The sequence below is a fragment of the Rhinopithecus roxellana genome, chromosome 14 (assembly GCF_007565055.1).
Source record: "Rhinopithecus roxellana isolate Shanxi Qingling chromosome 14, ASM756505v1, whole genome shotgun sequence".
In the NCBI taxonomy this organism is placed as follows: Eukaryota; Metazoa; Chordata; class Mammalia; order Primates; family Cercopithecidae; genus Rhinopithecus; species Rhinopithecus roxellana.
This window is the reverse complement of record NC_044562.1, coordinates 65582848-65607205: the sequence shown is the minus strand read 5'-3', so window position 1 is coordinate 65607205 and position 24358 is coordinate 65582848. Positions and strand designations below refer to the sequence as shown.

Genomic DNA, 24358 nt, shown 5'->3' with positions numbered 1-24358 from the left:
CTCCCTGACCATCCCTCCTCCTGGCTCCAATTCTTGTCTGTCATCCTGACCCAAGGCAGCAAATCCATCGAACCACTAATTGCTGCTCCAATTGCCAGGCCCTGCACAGTCTGGGGATGGCACAGCCGTGAGCAGACCTGTCCTGACTATGGGCGCACGGCTGGGCGGGTATGGGCTTGACCTGCTGCAGGTGGGAACCCCCAGGCCTGTCCCTGCAGGTCCCCCCTGCTCCTGCTGGCCTGTGGATGTCAGTACACTGTCCACCTGGAAGCCCCTCCTGGCTTTGACTGGGTGGAGATTGGTAGGTCACACCCAGGCATGGTCGCCCTTCAAACGGACCCATCCCCCCCACCGGCCACTCTGCCCTGTCCCCTTGGCCATCACACCCTGATGCAGGACCTTTCTGGGTCCAGGCTCAGAATGCAAAACCATGGGTGGGCTACTCCTCTTTGCACTGCACACACTGAGGCTAGACCATGCTCCTCACCACCCACATGTCTAGACCAAGCTCCCCGCCCCTCCCCTGTCTGGGCCGGCTCTGTAGCTTCTCTCATCCCTGTCTTGGGCTCTGATCCTTTCTCTTCCTGTTCTAGAATGTGCTTTGAATGTAAGTTCTCTGTTATCCATGTCAAAGCTTAGGGCCAAGAGCAAAGCCTCATGAGGACACCTTCCCGGACATTTTCTCCAGGGACACCTGCCTTTGCCTGGTTGGTGCCCCGCCTTCGCCGTCTCCTGTATGCGCTGCCTGCGGGCACAGGGTGCTTCCTGTGGGCCCACTGCGCAAAGCAGGTTTTCCCTCAGGTGGGGTCTGCCCCTGTGGATCTGCTTTCTGTAGACCTGCTGTGCTCTTCCTGGCTGCTTTCCCCTCAGAGGAGGAGAGGTGGAGGGAGGCTCCCTCCCTAGCACACTTATCAGCGGCCATTTTCAGTTTGCTACCAGTCCACCATCCGTGAGGCTTGGCTTCTACCCTGCATTCTCTCCCTTCCTGGGAACCCAGGCAGCCAGCAGCCTTGGTTTGCCAGACCCTGGCTCCCTGGCCTCTGGGAGCAGGCCAGGCACACGCGGTGGCCTCGCCAGGTCCACAGGGACTGCTTTAAATTGCTTTGTTCCTAGTACACCGCATATGTCATCAAGTCTAAGATGTTCACCTTTCAGATTTCACATCTCCAGAGTCACGTATGTCTATAATCAAGGATGTAACATAGTCTGTGGTTCAGCTTCTTAGCGGTGCATAAAATAACATGCCTTACTTGGTTTTAGCATTGATGCGTCTTAAATTCCTGAATCTCACATGCTCACTCAAACACGCGTTCTTCAGATACCCTCCAGCCGAGAATCCTTTTCTGGAATCACACATGAGGCATTCGACTTTGACTTTCTTTGGTATTTTCATATTCCTTTTCCATGCTCTTAATGGCTTGTCATCTATTAGCTGTACCTTTTTTGACAGTCTGACACTTTTCACGACTGGTTTAACTGAATCGAGTTCATAGATCTTGTATCGTGTCAAATTATTTTTGCTATTCTGTTCACTTTGGTTTTTGAACCTACTCATGTTACTTTATAGAAGGCCCGGCTGCTGCTGCTCAGATAGTTCTGGTTCAACAATGTTTGAAAGAGATTGCTTAACATGGGGCTTTGTAGAAACAAGGGAATTTATTGAAAAGAATTTAGGATACCGTTTTGCTAAACTCTCTATAAATTTACTAACTAACTTAAGATACACACACAAACACACACATATACCCCCAGGCACAGGCTTATACATGTGTACAATGCATATACACACAAAAAACACACTTGGAAAGAGAGAGAGAGCCCAAATGGACAGCCCTGAATCGCAGATCAGTGAAAGAGGTGTATGTGTCCTCACTAGGACTTGGAGTTAGCCACCTAGGTACGAGCCCTCGGGAACAGGTCTGAATCCTAACCCTGCTCCCTGATGTCTGAATCTGTCCCAGTCCGGGTCATCCTGCCTCATCTGCTCTCCCGATTCCACTTACCGGTAATCCTGAAGACCTTCAGGCACCCTCCCACCCACCCAAATCAATCCCAATCCCAGTACGTATCTGACTTGGAGGCAGGAAGGCCACTGCTTGGCCCAGCCATGCTCAGGCCAGATGCTGCCCGCTCACCAACCAGGGTGGGATTTTCAACCTCCATCCTACTTGCCTATGGGTCTCATTTCCCACAGGCGATGGGTCCCCTTCCTCCAGAAAGAAGGCAGCTGGCAGCCCCCAGAGGAGCGGTGAGATCCTTGACTTCCAACTCCAAGGATGGCGACTTTTCAACTGATTTTAAAATGACCTGAACGTTGCCGGGTGTGGGTGGCTCACACCTGTAATCCCAGCACTTTGGAAGGCTGAGGCGAGCAGATCACTTGAGATCAGGAGTTTGAGACCAACCTGGTCAACATGGTGAAATCCCGTCTCTACTAAAATGACAAAAATTAGCTGGGTGTGGTGGCAGACAACTGTAATCCCAGCTGCTTGGGAGGCTGAGGCCAGAGAATCTCTTGAACTTAGGTGGTGGAGGCTGCAGTAAACCGAGACCGTGCCACTGCACTCCAGCCTGGGCGACAGAGTGAGACTCCATCTCAAATAAAATAAAATAAAATAATCTGAAAATCACTGACATGGTGGCTGTTAGGAGGACATGGTGAATCACAGGCACTTAGCAGTTGCCAGGGGCACTATGCTCCTCCAGACCAGGGAGGCCTCACCCAGAGGGGGTGCCTCTCCTGTGCCTACCCACAGCCTGATCCCTTGCTCCTGTTTAGCTGCCCCTGAGGGCAGGGCCTGGCAGGAGGGTAAAGGGTGAGGTAGGGGTGGGGCTGGCTGCTCAAGGACCACCTGGTATTGCAGGCTAGAGCCACAGGGCTTACAGAAAGGGGATCTGCCCCAGGGCATTTGAATAGCCGAGCACAACTACCCCCAAGGTCCTCTGCTATCAGCAACAGATACAAACCAGGTAGATCATTTACTGAGTTTTGATAAAAAACAACTATAACAAATAAAAAAATAAAAATAAAAGCAAAGCAATTGCTGGAATTGATTTTTTCCTGTGTTTTTTCAAAAAAAGTTCTTCGTGAAGGAAAAAATAAAAATAACTTCCCCACCAAACACACACACAAAATCTAGAAAAACACATTCTAAACTGTGGAAAATAGCTATCTTGGGGTTGTGGGATTACAGGTGATTTCTTTCTTTCTCTCTCTTTCTTTCTTTCTCTCTTCTTTCTTTCTTTCTTTTTTTTTTTTTTTTTTTTTTTTGAGATAGGGTCCCACTCTGTCGCCCAGGCTGGAGTGCAGTGGTGTGATCTTAGCTCACTGCAACCTCCACCTCCCAGGTTCAAGCGATTCTCCTGCCTCACCCCTCCCTAGTAGCTGAAATTTTAGGTGCGCACCACCAAGCCCAGGTAATTTTTGTGTTTTTAGTAGAGACGGGCCTTCACCATGTTGGCCAGACTGGTCTCAAACTCCTGACTTCAAGTGATCAGCCCACCTCAGCCTCCCAAAGTGCTGGGATTACTGGCATGAGCCATTGCACCCAGACAAATTTCTGATTTAAAAAAAATCATATTTCTAATTTTGCCATAATATAAATATACTACTTGTATAAAAATACTTTTATTTTATTTTATTTTATTTATTTTGAGACTGAGTTGCCCAGGCTGGAGTGCAGTGGCGTGATCTCGGCTCACTGCAACCTCCGCCTCCCAGGTTCAAGTGATTCTCCTATCTCAGCCTCCCGAGTAGCAGGGATTACAGGCACCCGCCACCACGCCCGTCTAATTTTTGTATTCTTCTTTTTTTTAGTAGAGATGGGGTTTCATCATGTTGGCCAGGCTAGTCTCAAACTCCTGACCTCAGGTGATCCACCTGCCTTGGCCTCCCAAAGTGCTAGGATTACAGGTGTGAGCCACCGTGCCTGGCCCAAAAATACTTTTAAAAATAAAAGTTTTTTTTAAAAATGGAAAGAAAAACAGATCTTAGGAACAATCCTCTGTGTGCCTTTGGCAGAAGGGTCCTTAGCAGCTGCTGGTTGCAGGATGTGAGGTTGTGGGCGTGAGGGCTACACACCCCGGGTAGGAGCCTAGGGTTTTTCGTGGATCACAGTCACTCCCTCTGCCTCACTGGTCTCCGCTGCAGGTGGCCTCTGTGGTTGGGTGACATTCTAGTTGGTTAACACGTGGGTTTGTTTGGGTGCTCTGTCCTCAGGCATCCGAAGGCGTCCCCATGAGGTTCTTTACCAAACTGGACCAGCTCATCGAGTTTTACAAGAAGGAAAACATGGGGCTGGTGACCCATCTGCAATACCCTGTGCCGCTGGAGGAAGAGGACACAGGCGACGACCCTGAGGAGGACACAGGTAGGGAGGGAGGGACAGGACGGCAGGAGGTACTTTTGGGAACTTGCCCTGCACCCACCTTGAGTGCTTGTAGATTAGGTGAGTCCTATTATCAGAGGGAGAGTGTTGGCAGGGGGTTAAGGATAAGTTAGGAACACAGGCTCTGGGGTCAGGCAGACGTGGGTTAAAATGCCTCCTCCCCAGCTTATTAGCTGTGTGACCTTGGGGAAATTACCTGACCTCTCTGAATCACAGACTTCTCTTTAAAGAAACAGTAAAAATAAGGCTGGGCTTGCTGGCTCAGGCCCGTAACCCCAGAACTTTGGGAGGCCAAGGTGGGAGGATCGCTTGAGGCCAGGAGTTTGAGACCCTCCTGGGCAACAAAGGCAACCCTCTCTCTGCAAAAAGCTTTTTAAAAATTTTATTCAGGCATGGTGGCTCAGGCCTGTAGTCTTAGCTACTCAGGAGGCGGAAGCAGGAGGAGTCCTTGAGTCCAGGAGTTCAAGGTTGCAGTGAGCCGTGATTGCACCACTGCACTCTAGCCTGGGTGACAGAAAGAGACCTTGTCTGAGAAAAAAAAAAAAAAAGAGAGAGAGAGAGAGAGAAAGAGAGAGAGTAAAAGGATTCCACTTCCTCTGCTTCACTTGACAGGCCTTTAAAAAGACAGAGAGAGAGAGAATAGCAATAGTACCTGCCTCTCACGGTATCCTAAGGATCAAATGAGTGGAGAAATGTAGCACCCAGAGCCTGGCACATGTTAATAGTAAGCACTCCATAAATGCAGCTACGGTCATTAGTATCATTACAATCCACTGAATTTCACTGTGAGGAGAGTGAAGGAGGAGACCCTTGCACTTAACTGGGAGGATGAGGAAGGTGTTTCTTTATGTCATCATTAAAAGGGGGTGGGGGGAATATAACCCCTAAAAATATGTTGAAAAAAATATACAGTCCCAGCTGGGTGTGGTTGCTCATGCTTGTAATCCCAACACTTTGGGAGACTGAGGTGGGTGGATCACGAGGTCAGGAGATCAAGACTATCCTGGCCAACGTGGTGAAACCCTGTCTCTACTAAAAATACAAAAATTAGCCAGGTGTGGCGTTACATGCCTGTAGTTCCAGCAGCTTGGGAGGCTGAGGCAGGAGAATCGCTTGAACCCAGGAGGTGGAGGTTGCAGTGAGCCAAGATCGCAGCACTGCACTCCAGCCTGGCAACAGGGAGACTCCATCTCAAAAAAAAAAAAAAAAAATTATACAGTCCCTAAAACATATGTGAGACTTAGGGTGCCCTTTACACCACAGGGACAAAGACCAATAGAGCAAGAGTCAGATGGAGAAAGTCTTGCAGAGAAGGAGTTTACCTGGGGATGCCCCACTTTTCCCCTCAAAGATTTACTGAGAATATACCTAAGGGAATAGAAATCATTTTGTTATAAAGACACGTCTGCGTATGTTCATTGCAGCACTATTTGCACTAGCAAAGACATGGAATCAGCCTAAATGCCCATCAGTGGTAGACTGGATAAAGAAAATGGGGTACATATACACCAAGGAATACTATGCAGCCAGTAAAAAGAATGAGATCATGTCCTTTGCAGGAACATGGATAGAGCTGGAGGTCATTATCCTTAGCAAACAAACACAAGAACAGAAAACCAAACACCACATGTTCTCACTTAAGTAGGAGATAAATGATGAAAATACATGGACACAAAGAAGGGAACAGCACACACTGGAGCCTACCTGAGGGTGGTGGGGTGGGAGGAAGGACAGGATCAGAAATAACTATTGGGTACTAGGCTTAATACCAGGATGATGAAATAATCTGTACAACAAACCCCATGACGTAAGTTTACCTGTGTAATAAACCTGCACAGGTACCCCGAACTTAAAATACAAGTTAAAAAAAAGAAAAAAAAAAAGGCTTCATTCCTAAAAGAAAACCATGAGATACCTAACCGGGCCCTTCAGTTGCCCAGGGCTCTTCCTGAATTCCAGCAGGTGGAGACTGCCAGGTCCCCCAGGTTCTCCCCCAAGAGAGGAGAGATTCCTCCAGAGATGCTGAGACCCTTGCCTGGCTCCTGCTTGTTCTGGGGGCTTGCTGCAGGCATCCTTTCTCTCCCTCACCTGTGGGCTGGCTTGTGGGCCACCAGGGCCCCCTGCTTCCTCCCACTCTCATGGAAACGCCCTTTTCATGGTTGTGCAGCTCTTCATTTCCAAAAGGACCGCAGCTCCATGGAGGCTGAAAGGGTCCTAGGCAGGCCCTGTCCCTTCTGGCCTCCCTGGTCTGAGTGAGCGCTGCCCTCTGGAATCAGAAAGGTCAGGCTGTGGAAGAGCTAGGGCAGACCTGTCCCATTGTGAGCCCAAGGTCACTCACCAGCACTGCGCCCTGGCCGCGCCTACCCCAGCTGCCCCCAGGCGCCCAGGGCCATGCTGAGAAGCTGTCCTGCAGAAACGTCCTCCACACTAACCACCCTCACTCCCCTCGGGCCACCCACCCCAGCTAGTTGGGCCCCTCTGGGCACGGCTGTCTGGAGGAAGATCCCGACAAGTTTCTGTAAGGGCCGAAAAAAGAACCTCAGTCTCATGACTGCTGGCTTCACTTCCCCAAACGAGGTCGCCCAGTTGTCGGCTTGAACCAGAGCAATGCGACATGAGGCCCCTGCAATCCAAGAGGTCTGCTTGGGCCCAGGGCACTGCCAGACCGTGCAGCTCAAAGCAGACTCCTAGTTGTCTTCAGAACCCCAGAGAGAGGAAGTGAAGGGCCCGTTCTCTAAAGAGGAGGTCCCCCGGGGACCATTGTGGTTGGGCCAGGGGCAGCTGCTATGTGTGGGAAGAGGCTCAGACAGAGCTCTGGACCTGAGGGACTCAGCGACCTTTATCCATTCATGGTATGTACAGGATGAACCTTCTCCTAAAGGGGATGGGTGGGCTCCCACCTCCCAGGCCAACTTCAAGTCATTGGTTGAATGTCTCTGAGTGAAGGGACCCCCCCTTGCTTTGTTTTGTGTGTTTCTGAGGGTCTGGGGAGGAGAGAAGGAAGGGCAGAGGCTGTAGAGAGGGGACCAGGGAGAGCGGGAGAGGGGCAGTGTGGCTAGGCCTGCCTGCCTCCTTACCCCTGGTCCCCTCCTGTGGTTTTGGCCTATTCTGGGAACTGGGCCTCTGCCCAGTCCAGGGCTCAGCCATCGTGAGGCACCTGTCTCAGCCCCTGAAAGCCTGAGAGCCAGACCCATCCTGCTCACCTGCCTGCCACTGCTGGCTTAGTCCACCCAAGGTCAGCAGCGCTGCAGGCCTTTCAGGCCCTCCAATGGAGCAGGGCCTTCTGGCCCTGGCAGATGTTTGCTGATGGCCAAGGTGGGGCAGACACTGTGCTAGCCAGGGCCCTGTGGCAAGAGGCTCTCTCTCCAGGAGGGAGTCAGTGAGGGACATGGGGACACAGATGGAGATCGATAACGTGGGTGTCGTGGCCTGGACCCCATGGGGCTGTAGTGAAGGCCAGGTTGCATGCACAATGTCCTCACCAATGGCCTTCCTGCTGTTCTCTCCGGTAGAAAGTCTCGTGTCTCCACCCGAGCTGCCCCCGAGAAACATCCCTCTGTCTGCTGGCTCCTGTGAGGCCAAGGAGGTTCCTCTTTCAAACGAGAATCCCCGAGCGACCGAGACCAGCCGGCCGAGCCTCTCCGAAACGTTGTTCCAGCGACTGCAAAGCATGGACACCAGTGGGTGAGTCCCCACTCAAGTCCAGCCGGGGCTTCATCTGCAGTGAGCCCAGCCAGGGCCGGGCTGGATGGCTTGGGTTTAAATCCTAGTTATGGGCCTGGTGACCAGAGGGAGGTGGGAAAGTCTCTGGAGAGGGGTGCTTGTCAGCTTGCACCTCAGAGGCCTTTGCACCATTGGCTTCAAGAAAGCCAGGGGCGTGGGCCTTAACCGGAAAAGCGCTCCATGGGGGTGGGGGAGCATTTTGTCTCCAGGCACGGCCCGGCATAGTGTAGGCACTCACTGGGTATGTGCCACATTAATTAATAAGTTAGTACCCGGCAATCTCCATACCTTAGTAAATGTAACTTTGTTTTGTTTTTTTGTGAGAAGCGCTCCCCTACCCCCCAAAGAAATCCTAATGACAGGGCTGAAGCCGCATTTCCAACTTGAAGGATCCATCTGAGGCTGCCAGGGCTGCCCTCCTACTCTCTCACTTGGCAAAATATGGAGTAGATGCTGATGGGACACATATGCCACTGGGTTGCTAAGACACTTGGCGTGTTCCTCTTTCCACCTGGACATACCCATTGGTTCTTCCCCGGGCTCCAGGCTGAGTTCTGTGCACGCTCCTTGAATTATTTGTGCTATTTATCAAATAGCTGAATATCCAGTGTTGCCGCTATGTTGATTATCTCAATATATGTGTCTAAATAACAGATGTTTAAAAGTATTCCACATAGGCTGGGCACGGTGGCTCATTCCTGTAATCCCAGCACTTTGGGAGGCCGAGGTGGGCGGATCACCTGAGTCCAGGAGCTCAAGACCAGACTGACCAACATGGCAAAACCCCTTCTCCACTAAAAATACAAACATTAGCTGGGCATGGTGGTGGGCGCCTATAATCCCAGCTATCTGGGGGGCTGAGGCAGGAGAATAGCTTGAACCTGGGAGGCAGAGGTTGCAGTGAACCGAGATAGCACCACTGCACTCCAGCCTGGGCAACAAGAGAAAAACTGTGTCTAAAAAAAAAAAAAAAACAATCCACATACAGCCCATTGTTTAATTCCCCAGGGTTTCCATTTCTTCCCAGGTTTGGATGCTGAATGCAGTAAACTGCATGGGGAAGAGTCAGAGACGCGCCATGGTTCCACCTGCTGACCTCTCCTACACCTCCTGCCAACTCCATCTCCTTATCAGCCCCTCCACCCTGGTTATGGGCTTCTGCCTCAGTGGGGCCAGCAGAGGTGTGAAACCGAGCTTCCAGGCAGCCTTCCAGGAGGAGTTAGGGTCAAGGCATGGGCTGAGGGCTCATGGGCAGAGAGGCCTGCTTTTTCTATCTTAGCTTCTCATGGCAGTGGAATCTTCCTAAAACTTCTGTTTGGAGATGGGAATAAGTGAAGGGGCCATGTGCAGAGATCAAGGAAAGCGGCAACCCAGAGCCGCCCTCCATTCTCAGGGTCAAGGAAAACTGGGACTCCACATTGTGTTTTAAAATCAGTCTATTTCGCTTGTCAAGTTGCTTTGCACATAGAGGATTGCCTTTTGATTATTTTTCTTTAAATGACAACTTGCACAGTCTTTCCTGCAAGTTAATTAGCTCTCATCAGTTAGGTCTTAGTTAATAGGTTAATTATCACGTTTCTAAGTAAAATTAGCCTTCTCAAATAAACATAGTTTACATCTTTATGTCAACACTTTTCTACAACAAACTTTTTTTATTTGAGACGGAGTTTCGCTCTTGTCCACCAGGCTGGATTGCAATGGCACAATCTCAGCTTTCCGCAAACTCCGGCTCCCGGATTCGAGTGATTCTCCTGCTTCAGCCTCCCGAGTAGCTGGGATTACAGCCATGCGCCACCACAACCGGCTAATTTTGTATTTTTAGTAGAGATGGGGTTTCTCCATGTTGGTCAGGCTAGTCTCGAACTCCCAACCTGAGGTGATCTGCCCTCCTCGACCTCCCAAAGTGCTGGGATTATAGGCGTGAGCCACTGTGCCCGGCCTACAACAAACATTTTAACAAATAGAATTGCCTGTAATACAGACTCATGGTATCAAAGTTACAAGGCAATAGTCATTAGACCTGTTAAGATACATATTTTAATACAGGGGTCCCCAACCCTGGCCTGTTAGGAACTGGGTGGCAAGCGAGCATTACCACCTGAGCTCCACCTCCTGTCAGATCAGCAGTGGCATTAGATTCTCATACCAGCGTGAACCCGACTGTGAACTGTGCATGTGAGGGATCTAGGCTGCACAACCCTTAGGAGAATCTAACTAACGCCTGATGATCTGAGATGAAGCAGTTTCCTCCCAAAACCATCCCCCTACCATCCGTCTGTGGAATAACTGTCTTCCACAAAACCGGTCCCTTGTGTCAAAAAGGTTGGGGACCACTATTTTAATACTACAGAAGAAATGTTTGCCCCTTTTAGTAAACAGACTCAGGCAGACACTGGATTTCTATGATGTCAAGACCCAGAATAAGTACAGATGAACTTAAATGTAAATGTTCTCTTCTCAATCTAACAAGTCAAACGGGTAAGCCAGTCCTGTTCAGTATTTTTTTTTTTTTTTTTTTTTTTGAGACAGAGTCTCACTCTGTCACTCAAGCTGGAGCACAGTGCAGTGATCTGGGCTCACTGCAACCTCTACCTCCCAGGTTCAAGCAATCCTCCGGCCTCAGCCTCCTGAGTAGCTGGGACTACAAATGCATGCCACCACACCCAGCTAATTTTTGTATTTTAGTAGAGACAGGGTTTCACCATGTTGGCCAGGTGGCCTTGAGCTCCTGACCTCAGGTGGTCTGCCCACCTCTGCCTCCCAAAGTGCTGGGATTATAGGTATGAACCACCATGCCTGGCAATTCCTGTCCAATCTTAAGAGCAATGGCTTTTCATTCTTTCACAGATCCCACAGGAAAATCCTTGTGGCCTTTAGTTTCAACTTGATTACATATCAAGCCTGGAACAAAAATCTTTAAGGCGGCGGGGTGGTGTGGCTCACACCTGTAATGCTAGCACTTTGGGAGGCCAAGGCGGGTGGATCACCTGAGGTCAGCCTAGCCAACATGGTAAAACCCCCCATCTACTAAAAATACAAACATTAGCTAGGTCCGGTGGTGCACGCCTGTGTTGCCAGCTACCCAGGAGGCTGAGGCAGGAGAATCGCTTGAACTCGGGAGGTGGAGGTTGAGATCTTGCCATTGCACTCCAGCCTCGGTGACAGGGTGAGACTCTGTCTCAAAAAAAAAAAAAAAAAAAAAAAAATTAAGGCTTGTAATAATTTTTTTACACACAGGTAATTAACATGCTTAAGCCTCAGTTTTCTGATTTGTGAAACAGGAATAATTAGTAATAATATCTGAGTCATAAAATTGATTTGTGGGTTAGTGGAGAAAATGAGCATAAAGTGCTTAGCACAGTGTCTGGCATGTTGTGTTCAGGAAACACTTGCTATAATTACAATTTCCATCATTATGGGAACAAACACTCAAGCGTTACCCAGAACAAAAGGTGCTGGAAGATAGAATGCAGAGGGCTGATCCGACTTTAGTGGGTGCCCCTCATGGGACTGACCTGGGCTCTCTGCCTGTGCCTCTGCCACCAGGGTTGATCTGCACAGTGAACAAACCCTGCCTTCAACCCCATTCACTCTGTATACTGAAGGGTTGGAGCAGATTCGACATGGCAAAGTCAGCCACTTGCACTACCTCATTCCATATCCCTAGCCCCATCACTAATCAGACTCCCCTAGGGAGCCTGGGATGACTCCAGACCCTCAAAACACAGTGCCTTAGGTAGCCTTTGGCTGTGAGATTGCAGAGTGTGTGTGAGCTAAAGTCATTTGCTATCTCTAGATCCCATCATCCTTCCAGCCCTCAGACCCTATCTTTATAAGTAGATAAGATAGATAAACAGTCCCACGATACACTTTCCAAACCTTTTGGCCTCCTTCTTTTTCTTTTTCTTTTTTTTTTGAGACAGTATCTCGCTCTGTCACTCAGGCTGGAGCGCAATGGCGTCATCTTGCCTCACTGCAACCTCTGCCTTCCAGGTTCAAATGATTCTCCTGTCTCAGCCTCCCAAGTAGCTGAGATTACAGGTGCCCACCATCACACCCGGCTAATTTTTGTATTTTTAGTAGAGGCAGGGTTTCCCCGTGTTGGCCAGGCTAGTCTTGAACTCCTAACCTCAGGTGACCTGCCTGCCTTGGCCTCCCAAAATGCTAGGATTACAGGCGTGAGCCACCGTGCCCAGCCTTGGTCTCCTTTTTAAAGTATAACCATTTCCCAGACCTCCAGCCGGAACCACTTCCTCCCAGTAGCACCCAAAGGAGCTCATTGAGAGGCACCTTTCCTGCTGGGCCACTTTTTCTTGTTCTGAACATGGGAACCTTCGTCCAGGTTTGCAAACGTTCTCCTGAAGAACTGTGTCCCCTTGGAGGTTCTGAGGATGAGGATTTGTTATTGTTGTTGCTGTTCCCACTGGTGATGGGGGCTAAAAGAAACAGGCAAGCATGGTTTGTTTCTTTTTTCTTTTTTTAGGCTTCCAGAGGAGCATCTTAAGGCCATCCAAGATTATTTAAGCACTCAGCTCGCCCTGGACTCTGAATTTGTGAAGACCGGGTCCAGCAGTCTTCCTCACCTGAAGAAACTGACCACACTGCTCTGCAAGGAGCTCTATGGGTAATGGCTGGCCCACGGGGGCGGGCAGGTGGGGGCGGCCAGCAAGCGAGAGAAACAGCTCATGAGAGCGAGCGACCTCTGCCTCTGCCTGGCTGAACAAATGCCTCTGCTGCACTCACAATAATTGAGTGGTGAGCACAGCTTAGAAATCTCTGTGGTTGTTTGGAGGTCTTGTTATCATGGAATTTGAATAGTAGCTTGTGTGTGCTGCAGCTTTTTAAAACGAAAGTTAATTGGAGGCCAGTTGCTCTGGGAAGCGGATGGGGTGGGAGGACATGGCCAGCCCTTTCTCACTTGCACAGGATCTGGCTCTTAAGATTTTTGCTGCTGCTCTTGCTATTTGCCGCAGCCGTTACACCTGACAAGCACAGAAAGGCACTGAAAGGAAGTAAATTAAAGTCAGTCTATTTTCTGCGTGGGTTGTTATAGCCCAAGATTTCCAGTGATGTCAATTTTTCAAAGTGGGATGATTCACCAAAACTTCAATTTTCTGATATCCAATCCATTGAATGACCAACTGGTAAAGGTTCTGATTTCTTTTAGATTCTTTTGGTTTTACATTTTAAAATTTAATTGATGAGCCGGGCGCGGTGGCTCACGCCTGTAATCCCAGCACTTTGGGAGGCTGAGGCGGGTGGATCATGAGGTCAGGAGATCGAGACCATCCTGGCTAACATGGTAAAATCCCGTCTCTACTAAAAAATACAAAAAATTAGCCGGGCATGGTGGCAGGTGCCTGTAGTCCCAGCTACTTGGGAGGCTGAGGCAGAAGAATGGTGTGAACTCGGGAACCAGAGCTTGCAGTAAGGCGAGATTGTGCCACTGCACTCCAGCTTGGGCGACAGAACAAGACTTCATCTCAGAAAAAAAAAAAAAATTAATTGACGAAAGTTAATTACGTTTTAATTGTTAAAAGTGCAAAAGTAAGGCTAATATGCCGTCCAAAGAATTGGCAAAGAGTATTTTAAATGCCAAAAGCTTGAAAGAGAAAAAAAAAAAAACATTCCAGAGCATCTGAACAAAGTCACAGGGAGCCAAAACAATCCCGTCACAAATGAAAGGTCAGGCCGGGTGTGGTGGCTCACGCCTGTAATCCCAACACTTTGGGAGGCCGAGGCGGGTGGATCACCTGAGGTCAAGAGTTTGAGACCAGCCTGGCCAACATGGTGAAACCCTGTCTCTAATTTAAAAAAAAAAATTAGCTGGATGTGGTGGCGCACACCTGTGATGCCAGCTACTCTGGAGTCTGAGGCAGGAGAATCACTTGAACCTGGGAGGCTGAGGTTGCGGTGAGCCAAGATCTCGCCACTGCACTCTAGCCTCAGTAACAGAGCAAGTCTCCGTCTCAAAGAAACAAAGAAACAAACACAAAAATGAAAGGTCAACATTTTGGTTGGAAAAATGGAATTTCATACTGGCAACGGTTTTTTAGTCTGCGCTGTTTTGTGTTTCATTACACGTACAGGAGTTTCAAGATTCCTTTGTCGATTTCTCTGGGGCTGTATCAATCTTAGCTTAGTTAGTATGCAGAAAAGAATCTTTTATCATCAGTAATCCAATTCAACTTTCCTTTTAAAGGCTTTTAAAAGCACAATCAGTACATTTGGTAAATTTAACAAATAATGTCTGACAAATTGAGCACTCACCAAATTGGCCAGTTGGGCTTCATTTCAATGAATTGGCTTTCAGCTAATGCAGCTGTAGCTAATTGGACCTGGAGCTATCATTTTCATAGATTTCCATGGAGGAATTTTGTTCCATTTGATGCTGTTGTTATGAATCACTTTATCGCTAGGGGAAAACACACACACACACGGCACTTTCTCTTTGTAAAACACCATTTCACGATGGCTGATAACAAGCTCTTAGTTCTGCTTCGATGGAGATTTTGTTCTTCCCTGCTTCCTTGTGGAGAAAGAGATATATTTTAAGTCTCTCCACGAGGCTTCCCTCAGCCTTCCCCAGACACTTCTGCCCGTTATTAGGTTTCCCTAACACCTCACTGCTCCCTGGACTTCCCAGGAGCCAAGTCACCTCATCACTACGGCGGTGGCAGCTTCCCCAACTCGCCTTCTTCTCAGGCACGTGGTGCCCATGGAGAGAACTTCCTTCAGCTTCTAGCCACTCCATGACTCTGTTTAGAGTTAAAGACACTGTCATGCTCTAAATTTCCCTTGCGCACTTGTCTTTGCTTTCGTCGGTAAAGCGACAGTCAGGCTTGGAGACTTGATCAGCCTTGGAATTTTAGGAAATCGTAGAAAGGAACAAAATGATGCTTCCCATTTCTCCTGCCAGAATCCCTGCAGATTCTCATCCCCGAAATTGTAAACCTGTAATTTTCAAACCGCTTTGATTGGAATAGGTCTTCATTCATTTGTTCACTGAACAAACATGTATTGGAGGCCTCCTCTGAGCCCTGTTCTGGGTGCTGGGAGGTAGCAACAGATACAATGTACAAGGCTCTTGCTCTTTTAGGCCTTTTTGGATCTAACGTCTCAGCGTCTCAGTCAGGAGCACAACAGTAGATTAAGGATCCATATGAACAAGATTTTTTTTTTTTTTTTGAGGCAGGATCTTGCTCTGTCACCCAGGCTGGAGTGCCGTGGTGAGATCTCAGCTCACAGCAGCCTCAACTTCCTGGGCTCAAGTGAGCCTCCCACCTCTCAGCCCCTACCCTGAATCCTCCCACTCACTTGCTTCCCCGACCCTATCTGAGAAGCTGGGACTACAGGTGTGTGCCACCATACCCAACTAATTGTTGTGTTTTTTGTAGAGATGGGGTTTTGCCTTGTTGCCCCGGCTGGTCTCCAATTCCTAGACTCAAGTAATCTGCCTTCCTCAGCCTCCCAAAGTGCTGCGATTACAGGCATGAGCCACCATGCCCAGTTCAAACAATAATTTTAGTAAACGTCATGATAAGATAAAACAGGATGATGTGAGGAAGAGACATTGGGTGGGAGAGTGCCAGCTTCCTTTAGAGGTGAAGGAGGTGACAGAACTGGGATCTTGGTGATAAGAGGGAGCTAGCCACCCAGTGATTTGGCAGAGGGACATTAAGTACAAAGTACAAAGGTCCTGAGGCAGGAATGAAGACAGCCTGCTCAAGGAACAGGAAGTCCGTGTGGCAAGTCAGTGTTAGGAACTTACCTACCACAAGAGGTTGGGGAGAAGCTGGTGTAACATGGCCAGAGTCATCAAGTAAAAGCACAGGCTGCCCAGAGAGGTGGAATTTTAGGTGAACAGCAACTTCTTTAGTGTAAGTATATACCATGTAATATTGGGATATACTCATGCTAATAGATTATTCATTGTTTATCTGAAATTCAAATTTCACTGGATGTCCTGTGTTTTACCTGGTCACCGTAGGCAGGAGCCACATCACGCAAGGCCTTATGAGGCCCTGTAGAGTTTGTGCAGGGCTGTGCCAAGATCTGATTTCGAGTGGTGGAGGATGAATCCTAGGAGGCCCTGCCCAAAACAGGACCAGCTGGGAGTGGCTGTGGTTGTCCAAGTAAGACGGGATGGCAGTCCATGAGGAAGGTGGCTAGCAGGGGCAGGGGTCTGTGTCTGTTTTGCTTCCTGCTGAGTCCCACATTATACACAGGCTCTGGCACATGTAGCTCAACAGATATTAGGCAAATGACCCAATGGCTAGGGGCTGATATTAGGTAAATGACCCAATGGCTAGGGGCATGCAGATGCTGAGAACTGGTATGACCTGGGATATGCGTGCATGGCAGAGGTGTCAGACTTGCCACCTGATTGGATGTGGGGTGAAGAGAAGATGAATCTAGAGTGACCCCTGGGTTCCCAGTGTGAGTGGCTGAGTGGATGCTGATGCCAGTTCCTGGGATGGGGAAAGTCAAGAAGGAGGAGGAAGGAGAGGGTGGTGGGAGGAGAGTTCTGGGCTACATTTGACTTGAGGGGCCATGAGGCATCCGAGTGGAGTCACCAACCATGGAGCTAGTGCTAAGAAGCTAGGATGTGGGGGATGCATTTGGGAAATCATGGGGGATCCTTTTGGGGAATCATGGGAGATGCATTTGGGGAATCACTGAAAGCTGGGGGTAAGGTCACTGCAGGTGAGAGTATGGACAAAGGAGAATAGAGCCAGGCTCAAGATTTAGAGGAGGGATGGAGAAGGAGGAGCTGGGAGGTGGTTGAGAATGGCATCAATGATGTCCAGGTCTATTTGCTCGGACCTAAGCGTGAATGAGAAGGACATTGAGCACTGAGGAGTGAGGAGAAGTGCCGAAGCCTCCTCTGCAGAAATGTCGTGATGATGTCCCCGTGCGGGTCTGGTGTAAAGATCTCTTTGCAGTACAAAGCATCAGGCAAGATTTTTAACCCCAGGTTAGGTTTCCTAGAGCCGGACAGAAACTTTTCCAGAGAGAGAGAATAAGGAACCGGAGACTGGAAATATTTGGTAACTCCTGAAATGGAGACATGGAAAGGATTGCAAGTGGAATTTTAAAATAAAAGATCAACGGTCTGAATATCAATACAATATCTATTACATGAGACCAGGATAAGATTTTTAATAAACCAAAACCAAAAATACTTCATTACCATTATAACTGTTTCATTGGAGGCCATAAAATAAGCCCGTAGTTTTCCAATCAAATTTCAAAAATTAGATCACAAAACAGAGTAGAGTATCAGAAACATGTATATCAAAAGCATAAAAGGACTAAACAAGCCGAGATGAGGAATATGTGGTAAAAATTGACAGTCCTTGGAGACAGAACTCAGAGGTGCTACCTGTAGCTAGTAGGATAGGTTCTTGAAGAAGTAGGAAAAAAATTGCCAATTAATGTATACAATAAAAAAAAAATGTCCAGGCTTACAAAAGAGCTAAGTCTAGGTTTGAGAAGCTCCATAATCATCCAAATAACACAGCAATCAAACAGCAACACTTAAATGTCTTCTTTTTTTTTTTTTTTTCCTTTTAAACAGACAGCATCTCACTCTGTCACTCAGGCTGGAGTGCAGTAGTGAGATCATAGCTTATCCATCCTTGAACTCCTAGGCTCAAGCAATCCTCCTGCCTTTGACTCCCAAGTATGTGGCATTACAGGCATGCACCACCATGCCCAGCTAAATAAAAACATTTTTTTCTTCTTAGAGATGGGATCTCACTATACTGCTCAAGCTGGTCTCAAACTTCTGGGCTTAAGCCTTGGCTTCCCAGAGCTCTGGAATTACAGTTGTGAGCCACTGTGCTGAGCCTAAATCTCTTAAAATGACAAGGAAAGATAAATTCAACAAATAGATTGTTACAACAGTACCATAGCTTTAAAATGGTTGATATTTAATATTATTCAAACTCCTTGACAGTATAATAACGATTCTGAAACCGTATGTCCAAGGAAAAGGCTACTGACCTGGAGAAGCTCAGCCTAGCTGTCATTCAAGAGCACAAGGAGTCTTTTTCAGAAAATTCCTAAAAATGTACCACTCAAATGCCTTACTCAAAAGGAATCCAAAAATTGTTTTCCAGAAATTTTATAGTCCTGGTGATCTTAAAAACAAGAAGCCTGCAGCTTACTGAGCAGCAAAATATGAATATACTTAAAGCAGAAAATGTTCATTCTATACTCCCATAACACACTGTGATGAAAATAGAAATAAGTCACAAAACTAGCCACAACCACCCAGTTACCTGTACATTTGTGAAACACCTTCTAAATTACAGCTAATTAAGAAAGAAACTGACACAATAATACATGGGGTAGGTGTGTAGGTGCAGAGTGACGTAGTCAAACCACTGGATATCAGAACACTGTGTGATGCAGCCAAAGCACTACTTAGAGGAAAAACCATAGCTTTAGGCCGGGCGCGGTGGCTCAAGCCTGTAATCCCAGCACTTTGGGAGGCCGAGGCAGGCGGATCACGAGGTCAGGAGATCGAGACCATCCTGGCTAACACGGTGAAACCCCGTCTCTACTAAAAATACAAAAACTAGCCAGGCGAGGTGGCGCGTGCCTGTAGTCCCAGCTACTCGGGAGGCTGAGGCAGGAGAATGGCGTAAACCCGGGAGGCGGAGCTTGCAGTGAGCTGAGATCTGGCTACTGCACTCCAGTCCGGGTGACAGAGCGAGACTCCGCCTCAAAAAAAAAAAAAAAAAAAAAAAAACCATAGCTTTAAAAGTTCTGTTCTATTATTAAAAAGTAAATAGAAGGCCGGGCATGGTGGCTCATGCCAGTAATCCCAACACTTTGGGAGGCCAAGATAGGTGGATCACTCAAAGTCAGGAGTTTGAGACCAGCCTGGCCAACATGGTGAAATCCCATCTATACTAAAAATAACAAAAATTAGCCAGATGTGGTGTCACACACCTGTAATCCCAGCTGCTCAGGAGGCTGAGCAGGAGAATCGCTTGAACCCCGGAGATGGAGGTTGCAGTGAGTCAAGATGTTGCCACTGCATTCCAGGCTAGGTAACAGAGCAAGACTTCGTCTCAAAAAAAAAAAAAAAGGAAATAGAATAACGAGTGAAACATGCAAACTGAGTCCAGATTGTAAATCTCTTGAAGACATCATGGGTCATGTCCTGATCCCTTTGATGTTTCCAGGACCCAGCAAAGTACCTGAAATGTTAGTTTATTCGATATTCATGAACAAAGATCCAATGTGTATCCACTACATGCAAGGCACCGTTCCAGGAGCTGGAAATGCAGCAGTGAATAAAACAGAACCTTTAAGAAATCTCTGCTGAGCAACTGAGCAATGTCAACAACCAGAAAGGAGACAAGGAGGACAAGATGGTAAAAATAAAAACAGAGATACATCAGGAAAAACAGTCAATTAAGAAAATTTTAAACACGAGAAATGTCAAAGGAGATTTAATAATCTGCATTAAAGATTTGCAAATCACGGCCGGGCGCGGTGGCTCAAGCCTGTAATCCCAGCACTTTGGGAGGCCAAGACGGACGGATCACGAGGTCAGGAGATCGAGACCATCCTGGCTAACACAGTGAAACCCCGTCTCTACTAAAAATACAAAAAACTAGCCGGGCGACGTGGCAGGCACCTATAGTCCCAGCTACTCGGGAGGCTGAGGCAGGAGAATGGCGTGAACTCGGGAGGCGGAGCTTGCAGTGAGCTGAGATCCGGCCACTGCACTCCAGCCTGGGTGGCAGAGCGAAACTCCATCTCAAAAAAAAAAAAAAAAAAAAAAAAAAAGATTTGCAAATCACTAAAGAATACTCTACAGTTATGTAGCTACAGATCTTCAAGTTATAATTAAATGGAATACATAGTTTACATAAAATATAAAACATTAAAAGTACCATGAGTGTCCTTTAAACTTTCAAGGAAAAAATAGTGAGCATAAGGTATAGATTATTCCTGAATGACAAAAAAGCCACCTAATTCACGCTTCAAGAAAAATATGATTCAAATCCAAAAAGCTGATCAAGATAATAGCCTGAAATAAAACTCTCTATCTCTGATTTCACTTATTAATATAAATGTATATTGTTTCAGTAACATCCAGCAAATATAATATAGTGACATGAAAAATGGAGGCTTTACCTAGGAGGTCACTCCAAAGATGAGTCAACAAAAATAAAACACTGTAATTGTGCAGTAGTTTAAAAGATAAAAGGAAACCATTTACGTATATAACATTTTAAATTCATCTCTAATTTGTAAAAATCATTTTTTAAAAAAAGGAATAGAAGGATACTTCCTTAGTAATGCAATATGAATCAAAGTAAAACTAATTACAATTGATAGGGAAACATTAAAGTCATTCCATTAAACTTTTTTTTTTTTTTTTTTTGTGAGACCGTGGAGTCTCTCTCTGTCCCCCAGGCTGGGTGCAGTGGCAGGATCTTGGCTCACTGCAAATTCCACCTCCTGGGTTCAAGCTATTCTCCTGCCTCAGCCTCCTGAGTTGCTGGGATTACAGGTGCCCGCCACCATGCCCGGCTAATTTTTGTATTTTTAGTAGAGATGAGGTTTCACCATGTTGGCCAGGCTGTTCTTGAACTCCTGACCTCAGGTGATCCACCTACCTTGGCCTCCCAGAGTGCTGAGATTACAGGTGTGAGCCACCACACATGGCCCCATTAAACATTTTAACAAAAGAAAAAGAGATACTCTTTTTTTTTTGAGACTGAGTTTTGCTCTTGTTGCCCAGGCTAGAGTATAATGGCGTGATCTCAGCTCACTGCAACCTCTGCCTCCCGGGTTCAAGCGATTCTCCTGCCTCAGCCTCCCCAGTAGCTGGGATTACAGGTGCCTGCCACCACACCCGGCTAATTTTTGTATTTTTGGAAGAGACAGGGTTTCACCGTGTTGGCCAGGCTGGGTGCAAACTCCTGACCTCAGGTGATCTGCCCACCTCAGCCACCCAAAGTGCTGGGATTACAGGTGTGAGCCACCATGCCCGGCCCGAGATACTGTTTATCATCTGATTTTTAAATACTTACAAGACATTGTTGCCAAAGCAATACCAAAAAAGAGGCAAAAAATTGGAGAAAAAAAAATAAAGGGACATGAGGAAGCATGAGAATGTTCCTTCTGAGTCTGTAGTTCTGGGTTCAGAGACTCTGGATGTGCTAGACAGAAACTGAATGGGAATTGTGAGGCAATTAACTCAAGGGAAACAAAGAGGGAAGCGGCTATCTCTCTGGGAGGTTCAGAAAGACCAAGCAAGGGATCTAAACCCTCCCAGCGATACCTGGGGCCAGACCTACTGACCCAGCCCTGCTCACCTTTGCTCCCCCAGGGCTGAAGCTCCTTCTTCAGGATCGGTCCCTTAAGCTAAGGACCAAAGGGTGGACTCGTTGTCCAGGGATCCCTGGACAAATCCTTTCTATAGGATAAGGCTGATTCTTAAGTCTTCCAGCTACAGTCCTGGTGTGTCCTGGTTGGTCATTCTGACCCTAACCGACACCTCCATATATGTCTGGGAGCCAGTCAGATTTCTCAAAATTTTAAAAGGCTTAGAAATACAGGTGAAACAGTGTTATTCTTAGAAAACCCTAAAGATTCAGCTTCTGTGTGTATGCCTGTGTGTTTGTGTTTTTAGGATAACGTTTTGTAAAAGGAGAACAATCAGTAAGGGAGACCTATTTGATGTTAAAACACGTTCTGAATTACTGCTTTAGAGAGATGTTTTAGCCCGAATGCTTTTCCGAAATGATAATTTAATCAGAATACCATCGTGTTGGCAGATGGACAGAGCAGCTCTCCAGAAGTGGAGTGTGAAACCCAGAACGGAACGCTGCCTGCACGGTGCTTCCCTTCCCCTCCCCTCCCCGTCAGACACCTCTGGCACCTGCTTCTTGGTCACAGCTCCCATCCTCATCCTTGATCCTCAAAGGATAACAATTTCAAACCAGAAAACTAGCACACCATTCTGGAAGCTGTAATTCCTTGCCTAGTATATGTGGTGAGGTTTGGATTTTTAGTTGAATGAAAGAAATGAAGCCTGGAAACAAATACTACTATATTCACACAAAGCTCTAACCCAAGAGAACTACAGAAAAAGAGAAACTGATGTTGAGTGAAACAGAATAGCAATTCAGAGAAAGAGGCGTATTTAGCCATTTATGCCTAGCGTCCCATTATTGGAACGCTAAGCATGTAGGAGTTATTTATTTCCTACTGCTCAAGGTCATCGCCAAGGTCTGATTGCAAAAATTCAAAAAAAATGCGACCTTAGTCATAAATGGGTTAAAAAGAAAAACGTTCTAGATGGGGTAAGGAATTAAACACATAGAACAACAACAATAGGCTAGGCGCAATGGCTCACGCCTGTAATCCCAGCACTTTGGGAAGCCGAGGCAGGCGGATCACCTGAGGTCGGGAATTCCAGACCAGCTTAACCAACATGGAGAAACTCCATCTCTACTAAAAATACAAAATTAACTGGGCGTGGTGGTGCATGTCTGTAACAACTCCAGCTACTCGGGAGGCTGAGGTAGGAGAATCACTTGAACCCGGGAGGCAGAGGTTGCATTGAGCCGAGATCACGCCATTGCACTCCAGTCTGGGCAACAAGAGCAAAACTCCATCTAAAAAAAAAAAAAAAAAGAACAACAACAAAAACCCTCATCTATAACATGATTACTTCCAAAGAGTTAGAAAACAATTTAAAATGAGCAAATAATTGCTCTCTAGTAAATACCAATGATAAATTATTAACTATGGTAAGTAAAAATTGCCAAGGAAAACATGAAAACTCAAACAATAAAAAATTGTGTATCATTTCGTAATGAAATCCAGGTCACCTAGGATTAATATAAGATAATGAGAATATATTATTATATATTATATAATATATGTTATAGACCAGGCGTGGTGGCTCATGCCTGTAATCCCAGCACTGTGGGAGGCTGAGGTGGGCTGATCACCTGAGGTCAGGAGTTCGAGACCAGCCTGACCAACACTGAGAAACCCCGTATCTACTAAAAATACAAAATTAGCTGGGTGTGATGGTGCATGCCTGTAATCCCAGCTATTCAGGAGGCTGAGGCAGGAGAATCGCTTGAACCCGGGAGGCAGAGGTTGCAGTGAGCCAAGATCCTGCCACTGCACTCCAGCCTGGGCAATAAGAGCGAAATTCCATCTCAAAAAAAAAAAAAAAAAAAATATATATATATATATATATATACACACACACACACACACACACACACATATATATTAGCATTTATTATTATGATATAATGAGATTATATTATATTATTATATCAATAATGTAATGAGAAAAAAATACAGCACCTAGATTAAATAAAAAGAAGGCCAGGCCTGGTGGCTCACGCCTGTAATCCCAGCACTTTGGGAGGCCGAGGTGGGTAGATCACCTGAGGTCAGGAGTTCGAGACCAGCCTGGCCAACATGGCAAAACCCCATCTCTACTAAAAATACAAAAATTAGCTGGGCATGGTGGTGTACGCCTGTAATCCCAGCTACTCGGGAGGCTGAGGCAGGATCGCGCCACTGCACTCCAGACCAGACAACAGAGTAAGACTGTCTCAAAAAAAAAAAAAAAAAAAAGCAAAACAATATGTAAAGTGTATAACACTATATAAAAATACAAACAAAATTCCCAACAGAAAATTGGCAAGGGAGAAAAAACAAAAAAATTTATACAAAGAGAAATGGGAGAAATGCAGCAGCCATTAACTAGAAATCAGCAGTAGAAAAACAATGACATTAGAAATTAAAGATATGCAAATTTATTCATCTATATTAAAGTCCAGCATTATGCCCCTTCAAAGAGAGAAAGAACAGAAGTAGTCATTGGAGCTATTGGGTGATCAGGTCTGGACAATGCTGGTGACTCCATATAACTGGTACTCACAGGTTTGGCAATAATGATCAGGAGCCATAATCTCTGGTTATCCTAATTCTGTAATTAAAAATTAGAAAAGCTATATGAACAGAGCTGTTCAGAGCAGCCTTTATATATTATTTTTATTTTTATTTTTGAGACGGAGTCTCGCTCTGTCACCCAGGCTGGAGTGCTGTGGCACAATCTCGGCTCACTGCAAGCTCTGTCTCCCGGGTTCACACCATTCTCCTGCCTCAGCCTTCCGAGTAGCTGGAACTACAGGCACCCGCCAGCACACCCGACTAATTTTTTTTTTTTTTTTTTTGTATTTTTA

At 46.8% G+C, this 24358-nt stretch overlaps 1 protein-coding gene across 1 annotated transcript in view; it reads left to right on the top strand.

Annotated features, from left to right (window-relative positions):
- The window catches only part of INPP5D (inositol polyphosphate-5-phosphatase D), a 153547-nt gene that overhangs the window by 59094 nt on the left and 70095 nt on the right, over positions 1 to 24358 (top strand). Inside the window, 3 exon segments of the mRNA XM_010353138.2 lie at positions 4220 to 4370; positions 7901 to 8072; positions 12595 to 12735. Coding sequence (XP_010351440.1) covers positions 4220 to 4370; positions 7901 to 8072; positions 12595 to 12735 — 464 coding nt within the window.